Source organism: Eurytemora carolleeae, unplaced genomic scaffold (assembly GCF_000591075.1).
Source record: "Eurytemora carolleeae unplaced genomic scaffold, Eaff_2.0 scaffold147, whole genome shotgun sequence".
Classification (NCBI taxonomy): domain Eukaryota; kingdom Metazoa; phylum Arthropoda; class Copepoda; order Calanoida; family Temoridae; genus Eurytemora; species Eurytemora carolleeae.
In genome coordinates this window covers 240,028-251,587 of record NW_019396103.1, presented here as the reverse complement: position 1 = coordinate 251,587, position 11,560 = coordinate 240,028, and the positions used below count along the sequence as shown (strand labels likewise).

Below are 11,560 nucleotides of genomic sequence, written 5' to 3'. Positions count from 1 at the left end.
TTTCAACAGCCTCAGACCAATACTTTTTGAGTTATGTAAAAAAAACTACAGGGGGGGGTCAAATTGACCCCCCCCCCCAGCGTATCCTGGTTTTCAAGTACCCCAGCAGGGATAGGGTTAAACATCTTGTGATTTGTTAAATCAATTTTACATATTTGTTCTCTCACTGATTCCTCTTAATTTGGTTTCTTCTTTCTTCATCTTTTAATTTCCACTGTTGCAATTTCTTTGTTTATTTCCCCCCAGGGCAGTCACTCTTATTTCTCAGCGGATCCATTATTACTTAAAGTTTAACCTTTTCTAAATATAAAGTGTTCCATTAATTAAGGTAACTGACGAGAATGGAACGTATATCCTGGAACCTGTTTCAAGTGAAGAATTTTACGAAGATCCAAACATTATGTGGATAGAGGTAAAAATTTACGATCTTTTACCATTGCAAATATGTTAATTTTAATTTTTTTTGAAAGATTAATATTAATCATCGAGAAATAATACTGAGGCATCAATTTAATTATTTTTATTATATTAGGAAACAGTTGAAGTTGAACAGGAGTCGTATGATAATTTACCAAATATGGTGATAATCTTGAACCCAAACGGAACTGTGAACGAGGAGTTGATGCTTGCCAACGGGATGAATATGGAGACAATCAAGGCTGTGACGGATGCAGCGACAGGTCCGGAGTTTGATGCTAAATCTTTTTTCAACTGGAATGTTTTTCGATGCTAAGCTATTGCTATTACTTAACCTTTAAGACACAAAATTTATAAATTCTTAGGAAAAAACTTGTTGTTTTGTTAGAATTTATGGCAAATGTTCCGATTTTAATTTTAAATGAGTTAAATCAACGAAATAAAAATGTACTTTTAAGGTGGAATAAACCTTCATACCCTGATACCTCCAACATCAACGTCATCTAATGCTCCAATATCAATCTCATCACTCAAACCTATTCCTAAAAACCTTCTATCAGGTACAGTCTATATCTACAGCTTATAGTGTCCAACAGGCTGACACATGAAGAAGGATACGTCATAAAATCAATAGATGCATAGGTTCTCTGGGTGATACAACCTTTAGTATCATGATTTGATTTGATTTGATTTGATTTGATTTGATTTGATTTGATTTGATTTGATTTGATTTGATTTGATTTGATTTGATTTGATTTGATTTGATTTGGTTTGGTTTGGTTTGATTTGTATTTGATTTGTATTTGTAATTGTATTTAAATGCAAAAATATTTTTGTTCTAACTTAATGAAATTAGGAGCAAGTAGCTTCAGGAAAAAATTGTACAGGCTGCATTTAATAATAAAAATTTTGAATGAATCTAAAAATGCAATCCTCAGATCAACCTAAAGTTTTCACAAAATTGACATAATGGGAAACAATGCACTTAAAAAAATTAACCACCTTTGTGTGTCACCCTAATGTGCAATCATCTAAATGGATCTGAAATCAAACATGCAAAATATTTATAACATACAATAAGATTAATACATAACATAGTTTTTATAGTATTTTAAAATTGATGCAATCATTCCGTTTTTAAAAACTGTTTTTTTTTTCTATGCAACTATTTGGATTGAATCCTGCTATAAAGCTTATTTATGCTGATACGCTATATTGGGATTACCTTACTATGATAGTGCAGTAAAAATATTATACAAGTAGTCAGGAATAATAAAATCATATGTGTTATGTATAAAATAAAAACTCGAGTTAAAACAAAATAAGTAAAAAGATGCTAAACCTTTATTTGTTTAGGTCGGGAGATGAATGTCACGGTTGACAGTGCTGGGAATATCCTCAGTACATCCTCTGTTGAGGACCAGGGGGACCTCGATATCACGGAGGATGTTACTCAGATGGAGGTAGCTCTTTCATTGATTTATCAGACTTTTTCAGATTTCGACGTACAAATTTTAGCCCTGTTGTTTACCCGCCCCCCCCCCATTATTTTGATAATGTTGAAGCAAACAATTCTTAAACTTGGTAATGGGTTTTTACCTCTTTAGAACTTATCTAAAATTTAAACTTTGTATTTCTCTTATAATATTTTTTTTTCGTAAAACTTTTGAGTATGGAAAAAGGGTTGTCTCAAAATTTATTTAAATCACCAATTAAATTTTTTTGACATCTAAATTTGGTCAACTTTTTTACATTACTTTATTAGCAAGAACTTTATAACCTAAAGATTATGGATAAAAAACCAGATATTTTTTACAAAATATAATTTTGTAATGTTATATATGGTTCAGGATCCAATGTTACTGGTTGACGGTGGTATGAAGCACATGACCCGAATCATCAACATCAACGGAACCCAGCACATTATCTCCTCTAACAAACCGATACCGGAACTCAGAAAAATAAATAATGCCCAGGTTGGGAATCTATATGTAAGTTAAGGAAGGATATGTGTATACATTACAACGAGCTATCAAAAACTCCGGTATTTCATCTTTTCTGACAATGTTAGAAATTCACTATTTTTTTGCTCCTTCCCTTTCCCTTTTATATCCTTTTTTATCCAAAAATTGTCAGAAGGGTAACTAAGGAAAAATTATACACGTGCAAACATACAGAGCGTCCCATATCATATTAGATTATCTCCAATCTTTAACGCCAAAATACGCACATAATACTAAAAAATCTAGCATTTTCTTTAAAAAAAATGTTCTATTAGCCTTATTAAATTTTTTAAAATGATTCATTCTTCTTAAATTTTCTGATTTATCCCCCAAATCGTAATTTAGGCCCATTGACGCGGTCTAATTTGATGTGGGACACCCTGTAGTTGATTGTACTGGAACTATATACATACAGATCTAATCACTGACAGAAATTAAAGTTTTAACTTTGCCAAAGTATTGGATCATTCAATGCAACTCGTCGCTTTTTTTAAACCAAGATTCGACAAATTACGGCTACTTTCATCCTCGCTTGATGGTTTAGAAAGTCATCGACATGATACGGCCGGGCATAAAAATCCGAATTTCAAATAGTTTAAATCATTGTTTACGAGATTCATAAACTTCAGCCTGTACTTCTGAGTTTAATGACGAGAATTGCGCGAAGGTTTGATCGAAATTGAACTTCTTTTTCCCAGACTAAAGTAACGTGGCAAGGACCAGGATAAAGTTTAAATTCTCAGCATCACAGTTCCTTTTAGAATATTGAATTCCTTTCTTAATTGTTGTTTATTGTAGAACATGTTCTCGAGTATGCTGCCTGTAACCCCGCTAGGAACTCTTGATCTCTCCCTGCCTAAGAAGGTTGACTCGAACTGCCTGGATCAGTTCGTCAATCCCTCAGCTCTCGTCTCAGAGAATACAGTTCTCAAGGTTCTAGACGAGTCGGACTATTTAAAAGTAAAAAGAAATTCAGTGGCGAAAATTCGGCGGCCACGAATGCGTGACGAAAATGGAAATGGAAGTCCTTATATTCACAGAAAAACAACAAGCTTAGGGGCGCTAGGACAAGCATTGCATGGTAAGTTTTGAAGAAAAACATTTTATTTTATTATTTTGCGATGAAAAAGTTTTAAAAGTTCTTGGCCGAAAAATATCGGTTCAGCGGTCGGAGTAAATAATGATTCACTTAAAGAATTACATCATTTCATTTTAAATTTTATATGAGATCAAACAAATTCAAATTATTTTAACTGGCTATCATTTTTTAAAACTTTAAAAATTGTTTTTCTCGATGAAGACCCGGGTACCGGGCAAGTAGGGCCTGGAGTTTCAACGAAATTTATAAACCACCTGCAGTGATTTATACATATTCATGTCAATGTGCCATTGCGAGTTTCTATCTGAAGACGACATTAATACATGACTTTGTAAATTTCAATATGGATGACATTGCGTATTTAATTGTTCTCTGTTCTTCAGGAATGCCCCGGGATAGTCGAGAAAACGCTGTTCAAATTTGTCCTATTTGTAAATTTCAAGCAACAACCAAAAATCCATACAGACATTTACAGGTGAGAAGGTTTTTCTAATCATTCCGCTCAGATCTACGATTCTTCCCTCCCCAAGGTAATAATGCAGTGAAAGTTATTTCAGAGGTGTACCCATCTTTTGTACTGCAGTGTACTTTCTCTGGGTCTTAATGTAAACACAAGACGGATGTCAGATCCGGACACGGAATCCATCTTACACATAAAAAAAAATAAAAATAAATGAAATATTCTGGTCATAGGAAACTATAATGTTAATTATCAAAATTTAATGCTTTTACCCCCCTCGGATACTAAACGAACACTGATGCATCTATTCTTGTTTACAAATTCCTCACAGAGAGAACTGGTTTCAATATGTACGCAGAGTATACGCTACTGCAATTAACTTTCCTTGCATTATAACCTTGCCCCTCTCCATGTTTACACTACCTTGACTAATGAGTACTGACTAACAGAGGACCTGCAAAGAACAACTGTTTATTTATAGACGAACATTCAGGTTTGTGGGACCACGAATCTTATTGTGAGAAATAATAATGATTTCGATCATTGTTTCAAAATTCGTGTCACTTTAAATTACATTTTTTAAACGATTTCTGATCTTAAGATATCCTAGTTTTTCTCAAATAATGGTGGCAAAATGAATAAATATTATAGTTTTCTATTCAAAACTGACAATCCAATATTACAAAACTTTTTAACTTATTTAAATTATAATTTAGGACCATCTTGCCCGTATTCACTTCAAAGATCGCATAGCAGCGGAGCTACCTACCAAGAAACCATACATCTGCCCCTTCGAGGGATGTGATGGGAAACAGTACCCAGACTGGCAGGTACTGACCAGCTAAGGGTTGGGTGGGGTAGTGATAATTTTATATTTTTAGGGTTAAACTTTAAAGATCTTAAACACGATTAGATGTGAAAAAGAAATACTTTTAACAATTATAATCGAAGTTTTCTAATATTAAAAAGAATAAAAAAATTCAATGTTTTCAAAACATTTACATATAAATATTTATATATTTATTTGTTTAAAGTATTGATTGGAATAACCTTTAACACTTATTTTTAGTGAATATTTAGAATTATTGTATTCTAGGCTGTGATGAGACACTATATTGGAAAGAAGCACGGTATACTGGACAAATATGTGAAAGAAGAACTCATGCAAATCCGCCGAGACAATGGCGGAAGAATCCCCGGCACAGTTATCCGCCCAGGGGTTGAAATCATGCTGTAACAAGATCACTCCTCCGTTCACAATAGTTCTGAATTTGAGAAGACCCAAGTTTACCAGAAAGCCAAAATATCATTTTTTGTCAAATTTTTAAAAGATACATTAAGAGGATCGTGAAAACATTTTCGGTTAAATTTGATGTACAAAAAATGGGGGCTTGTCAAGTCGTCGTGCCGTTTCTCGCATTTTACGTGAAAATTCCAAATATATGGATCAGTTCCTTTTAAGATTCTTAAACTCGTGAATTAATAAATTTTGTAAATATTAAAATTATGCCTCCCCTATGGGGGTGGGATGTACTACTAGATGTCGCACACGTTTTAGGAGGAAATATTTAGGAGCAATCATCCCTAACTGAAAGTATTGGAGTCCGTCTTACGCATTTATTTTACATTTAATTTTTTTAATCCCGTGATTTTAAATCAATATATTTATATGAATTTGAATAACAAAGGTTGTATACAATTTTATAATTACTATTTGCATTCGACAATCAAGCTGAATCCCAGGGATTAAGATAATATTTTGTTAGTTTTTATATTTCTTCTTTCTCGCATTTACAATTTGTTGAAGCCTGTAATTTTTTTCCTTTATCTGACAGAAAAATATTATTCTTAGCTCTAGGTTGTAATAAGTATTTACTGTAGTGTAGTTCTGCATTTATTTTAACCGCATTTATTGCTAGTTATATTTTAGATCTCTCATCAGTTTTAAACTAGAAAAATATTATAAATGTTTCTCTTCATCACTTGTAACGTTTTTATTTTTTTATTATTTTGCTTCAACATTTAGGGGTTTTAAAATCAAATTATCAATTAAATTTTAGTTTTAAAAACACATTTGGGTTTGAAATCATCATTAACAAATGAAAATACAAACCCGATCGTAGACAAACTTAGATTTTAGCTACAATCTTATTTGATTAAAGTAATTAGCGTTCTTATATCTGTCATTATTCTACTGTACCTAACTGGGGTTTAGACTCTTGAATCTAAGAGAATTAAGAGTTATTCTGATGTCACTCTTTGCACAATGTAACCATTATGATTCAAAAGCACAAATTTGTTTAAATTATGCATAAACTGTCATTATTGTGGCATTAAATGTAAATTCGTCAATACTTTCATTTAATTTTTAATCAGCGTGAAGCCTTGAACCTTGATTTAGTTTTCTAGATCTAGGTTTATCCCGGAGAAATCTAATAAAGAATCCGTCCGACCAAATACGATATTAGTTCTGTAATTGGCCAAGTTTTACAACTTCACGGGACAGTTGATAAATCAACTTGAAACTGAGCACGTGTAATTTTTCAAAGAAATTTTAATTTTGTAATTATAAAATAGTCAAATATATATGTTAACATGATTTTGTTTTTAACGCTCCGAGAAAAGAGAATACAAAAATTATAGTTTTGAATGAATACAAGAATAATTGATGCAGAATTTCGATTTAAATTATTTATAATTATTACTTAATATAAAGTTTTCCTTGAGGAAGAGATTGCTAATTAAATTTTTAATGACCGCTCAATGGAGCAAAATCAATTACATTTGTTCAGTAATGTAAGAAACTGTCAATTTTATTGTTTTTCCATAAAGAATCTGATAAAAAATTTAATTGGTCTCTGGCAGAGCAAAGGTTCCCTGGTAATATTTAGACTACTTTTACAATATGCCGATGCAGTTAAAATGATAACCGACACCAAGGTTGTAATGCAAGGAAAGTTAATCGCTGTCGCGTATACTCTGCGTACATATTGAAACCAGTTCTCTCTGGGCGGAATTTGTAAACAAGAATGGGTGCATCAGTTTCGTTTAGTATCCGAGGAAGTTAAAAGTATTTTTTGATAATTTTGATAATTCACATAATAAAGTTTCCTATGACCAGAATATTTCATTGATTTTTTTATGTGAAAAATGGATCCCATGTCTTGTGTTTACATTACCGCCCAGAGACAGTACACTGCAGTACAAAAGATGCGTACACTTCTGAAATAACTTACCTTGCAGTACATCCTTAACCAACACTAAAGAATGTAAAACATTCTAAGCTGTTCAGAAATGTTGTTATAGATGAAATGAACTGCTGTAAGGAACATAATGAATGTATAAATATATTCATAGCGAAGCTTTATCATTTAGATAGATTTTTCATCTTTATTAATGAAATATTTCAGATACACAACACGGCGCAAATTAATTGCAGGTAATATTCTTTATTAAGCTGTTTAAATATATCGAACTTTAATTGTACAAGTTTACAAAATTAAATACTCTTTTCTTTTGGTTTCTCAAAAAATTTGGCATCCCATTAGGGCCGATTCGGGAGATTCTTGCATTAAAGAACAAGTAACATATCCTGTACAACTAGGAGAACTGGTTAACATATCCTGTAGATACAGGAGAACTAGTAATATATCCAGTAGATACAGGAGAACTAGTAATATGGCCTGTAGATACAGGAGAACTAGTAATATATCCTATAGATACAGGAGAACTAGTAATATATCCATTAGATACAGGAGAACTAGTAACATATCCTGTAGATATAGGAGAACTAGTAACATATCCTATAGATACAAGAGAACTAGTAACATATCCTGTAGATACAGGAGAACTAGTAACATATCCTGTAGATACAGGAGAACTAGAAACATATCCTGTAGATATAGGAGGACTAGTAATATATCCATTAGATACAGGAGAACTAGTAACATATCCTGTAGATACAGGAGAACTAGTAACATATCCTGTAGATACAGGAGAACTAGTAATATATCCATTAGATACAGGAGAACTAGTAACATATCCTGTAGATACAAAAGAACTAGAAACATAACCTATAGATACAGGAGAACCAGTAACATATACTGTAGATACAGGAGAACTAGTAATAAATCCATTAGATACAGGAGAACTAGTAACATATCCTGTAGATACAGGAGAACTAGTAATGTATCCATTAGATACAGGAGAACTAGTAACATATCCTGTAGATACAGGAGAACTAGTAACATATTCTGCAGAACTATGAGAACTAGTGACATATCCTATAGATACAGGAGAACTAGTAAAATATCCTGTTGAACTAGTAACATATCCTGTAGAAACAGGAGAACTAGTAACATATCCTGTAGATACAGGAGAACTAGTAACATATCTAACATATCCTGTAGATATAGGAGGACTAGTAATATATCCATTAGATACAGGAGCACTAGTAATGTATCCATTAGATACAGGAGAACTAGTAACATATCCTGTAGATACAGGAGAACTAGTAATATATTCATTAGATACAGGAGAACTAGTAACATGAATTAATGATGAAAATAAATATGGAGGAGAAGTTGAAGAAGAAGAATATGAAGAAATAGTAGAAGGAATTCCTGGATAATTAAACGAAGAAAATGGTAAAGGGCTGAATGAGGAAGTTGATGAAAGAGTGGAGGAACTAGAATGAGGAGAGGCTGAAAAGGTAGACGTAGGAGGGGATGGAGGAGTTGACGGTAGTTTTGAAGAAAAAGCAGTTGAAGTCGTTGAAGGGGGTGACGTGGAAAATGTAGTTGAAGTGCAATGAGTAGTTAATAGCGGACGTGGAAGTATAATAGTTGAAGTCGTTGAAGGGAGTGAAGGAGGACATGTTGTAGTTGAAGTGCAAGGAGTAGTGGATGGAGGAGGGGAAGAAATAGTAGTTGGAAGATTTAGAGAAGAACATGCTGTAGTAGTAGTGCATGGAGTTGTGGATGGAGGAGGGGAAGAAATAGTAGTTGGAAGATTGGAAGAACAACATGTTGGAGTTGAAGTGCATGGAGTAGTGGATGGAGGAGGGGAAGAAATAGTACTTGAAAGAGTGGAAGAACAACATGTTGGAGTTGAAGTGCATGGAGTAGTGGATGGAGGAGGGGAAGAAATAGTACTTGAAAGAGTGAAAGAAGACCAAGTCGTGGTGGTAGTGCAAGGAGTAGTGGATGGAGGAGGGGAAGAAATAGTAGTTGGAAGAGTGGAAGAAGACCAAGTTGTGGTGGTAGTGCAAGGAGTAGTGGATGGAGAAGGGGAAGAAATAGTAGTTGGAAGAGTGGAAGAAGACCAAGTTGTGGTGGTAGGGCAGGGAGTAGTTGATTGAGGAGTTAAAGAAATAGAAGTTAATAGAATACTTGTTAAAGAAGAACAAGTTGTACAAGGAGAAGTGGAAGGAGGAGATGAAAAAATGGAAATTGGAGTAATTGAAGAAGAACCAGTGGAAGTAGAAGTAGGAGGAGTAGTGGAAGGAAAAGGTGCAGGAGATGTGTTTGATGGTGTTGAAGAAGAACATTTAGTAGTAGAAGTGCATGGTGTAGTAGAAGGAAGGGGTGGAGAAAGAGTAGTCGAAGGTATTGAAGAAGACCAAGTGGAAGTAGAGATGCAAGCCGTAGTAGATTGGTAAGGTGAAGGAGATGTAGTTGAGATTGTTGTAGAAGAACAAGTGGTAGTAGAAGTACATGACGTAGTGGATGGTTGAGTAGAATTTGTTGTGATTGTAGAAGTGAACAGAGTGGTTGAAGTACAAGGAGAAGTGGAGAGGGAAAAAGAAACAGTAGTTGATAGAGTAGACGTAGGATAAGACAAAGTAGGAGATGAAGTGACAGATGAGCATGTTGTCGTCATTTGCTCTGATGGGTAATTATTATTTTTGGTTTCTGGGTAATATATTTTTCTGGGTACAGGGACTGAATTCCCGCTGGGTTCTGGTAGTTGGTTCTGGGACGACTTCATATATTTGATGAGAGAAATTGGCTGATATTTGAGTGGATGGGTGGGTGGTAACTTTGTTGCGTTGTTCTTCTGTTCCAGCTCATCTATAATAAATATTTATTTGATTATTCAACATTTTCAGATTGGTCATTCGACCTTTTTATTCTTTTTTACAATTTAATGTGGGTATAGATAATTTCATCAAAAGCAATATTTTATCAGCCCCCCTAATCCCCCCCCCCCCACTTGCTACTTATCAAAGTTATTGTTTTTATATAATTACAGAAGACATAAAGTACATTACTCTTAGTGAGCTAATTAAATTATGGTAATGGATGCTTTTATTGTAATTATAATGTTTTAATTATTATTAATGTTTAAGATATAAGGAATGTTTTAATTGTAAATCTAAAAAAACTTACTATATTGCAATTCAACAATTGGCATGCTTGCATTCTGCAATTCAACAACTGGCATGTCCGGAATTTGCAATTCAACACTTGGCATGCTTGGATCCTTTATTTCAAAGGTTTGCATTTCTGGATCTTCAATATTTGAGATGTTTTCTGTTTTGATCTGATACACAGCTAACAAGTTTAATCCAATTCTTGCGTTTATGTCAAGTGAACTAGATTCATTTGCCATTAACCATAATTACAGTTGCCATAAATGATAACATTTGACATAATTACAAATCCTTACAACTTATATAGTTGTATTTAGGCTTAGGACAGGCCTTCAGGGGACACCGCGTCTTTGACTGTCATAGGGGGCTTGTCAAAAAAATGTATAATTCGTAATATGATAAAGTGTTATATAGCAAATGAAACGGCGCCCTTGTACAGTGCAGTGTGCACTGTGCAGTGCAGAGGGATTTGAATCAGAACAGTCAATGATGAACTTAAACGTTTTTTTAGTTTTTAGTTCGTTATTCAATTTTTAGAAAATCTGGTGCTTGCTTCATAAAAAATATTTGCTCTGATTCTGAACCTTCCTACATTGCTGTCAAAATCTGTAAATCTGTAAAATGTCTTTTTATTACTTGTACAATTTTTATATATACCTTTAGCTAGATACATACATACAGGGTGGCCCAAAAACAGGGATTAGTGTTTTTCAGCCCTTTTAAGCTTTAAAATACTCAAAATGTGCTGTAGCTTTAAAGGGAGTGTTCGCGAAAAATGGAAGGGGGTATAGGCTCAATGCGATAAAAAAGCGCTTTTGATCGCTACTAATTTTACTTCTATCTGTTGCGTCTATAAGTAGAAAATTGTTAAAGACGTCTCATAACGAATAATTTAGCGCCCATACAAATTGAGAAAATTGCAACACACAACTTAGACGGTAAAAAATCAATTTAATTTCAAACAAATCATTCAGATATTATAACCTATAGTCATCGATTATCTTTCGCCACATTTGTATATAGTTTATATTTTAAAATATTTTATTTTTTTAGGAAACGTTTTAAACGGATTTCGAAAAATGTGAGTGGTGCGCGGCATTCTTAGATAGTTGCGCAAGCTACAAGAGAAATAATCAAATTCAAAACAAATTAATTAAAAAATATTATAAAATATAAACTATATACAGAGGATGACAACGTTTTTGGAC

General features: G+C 33.5%; 2 protein-coding genes and 1 long non-coding RNA gene across 3 annotated transcripts in view; 1 reads left to right on the top strand and 2 right to left on the bottom strand.

Annotated features, from left to right (window-relative positions):
* The window catches only part of LOC111695018 (uncharacterized), a 9,176-nt gene extending 7,315 nt beyond the window's left edge, over nucleotides 1–1,861 (top strand). The window contains exon 3 of the long non-coding RNA XR_002763765.1: nucleotides 1,774–1,861. This is a non-coding gene — a long non-coding RNA (uncharacterized LOC111695018). The remainder of the gene's footprint in view (nucleotides 1–1,773) is intronic.
* LOC111695016 (histone-lysine N-methyltransferase, H3 lysine-79 specific) overlaps nucleotides 1–2,022 on the bottom strand; it is a 26,838-nt gene extending 24,816 nt beyond the window's left edge. Inside the window, exon 1 of the mRNA XM_023464146.1 lies at nucleotides 2,017–2,022. The gene's annotated coding sequence lies outside the window, so the exon portion shown is untranslated. The remainder of the gene's footprint in view (nucleotides 1–2,016) is intronic.
* Nucleotides 2,023–7,355: 5,333 nt separating this feature from the next.
* The window catches only part of LOC111695008 (uncharacterized protein PB18E9.04c), a 5,741-nt gene continuing 1,536 nt past the window's right edge, over nucleotides 7,356–11,560 (bottom strand). Inside the window, exons 3-4 of the mRNA XM_023464137.1 lie at nucleotides 10,369–10,522; nucleotides 7,356–10,050 (exon numbers count right to left, since the gene is read on the bottom strand). Coding sequence (XP_023319905.1) covers nucleotides 7,580–10,050; nucleotides 10,369–10,522 — 2,625 coding nt within the window. The 3' untranslated portion in view covers nucleotides 7,356–7,579. The remainder of the gene's footprint in view (nucleotides 10,051–10,368; nucleotides 10,523–11,560) is intronic.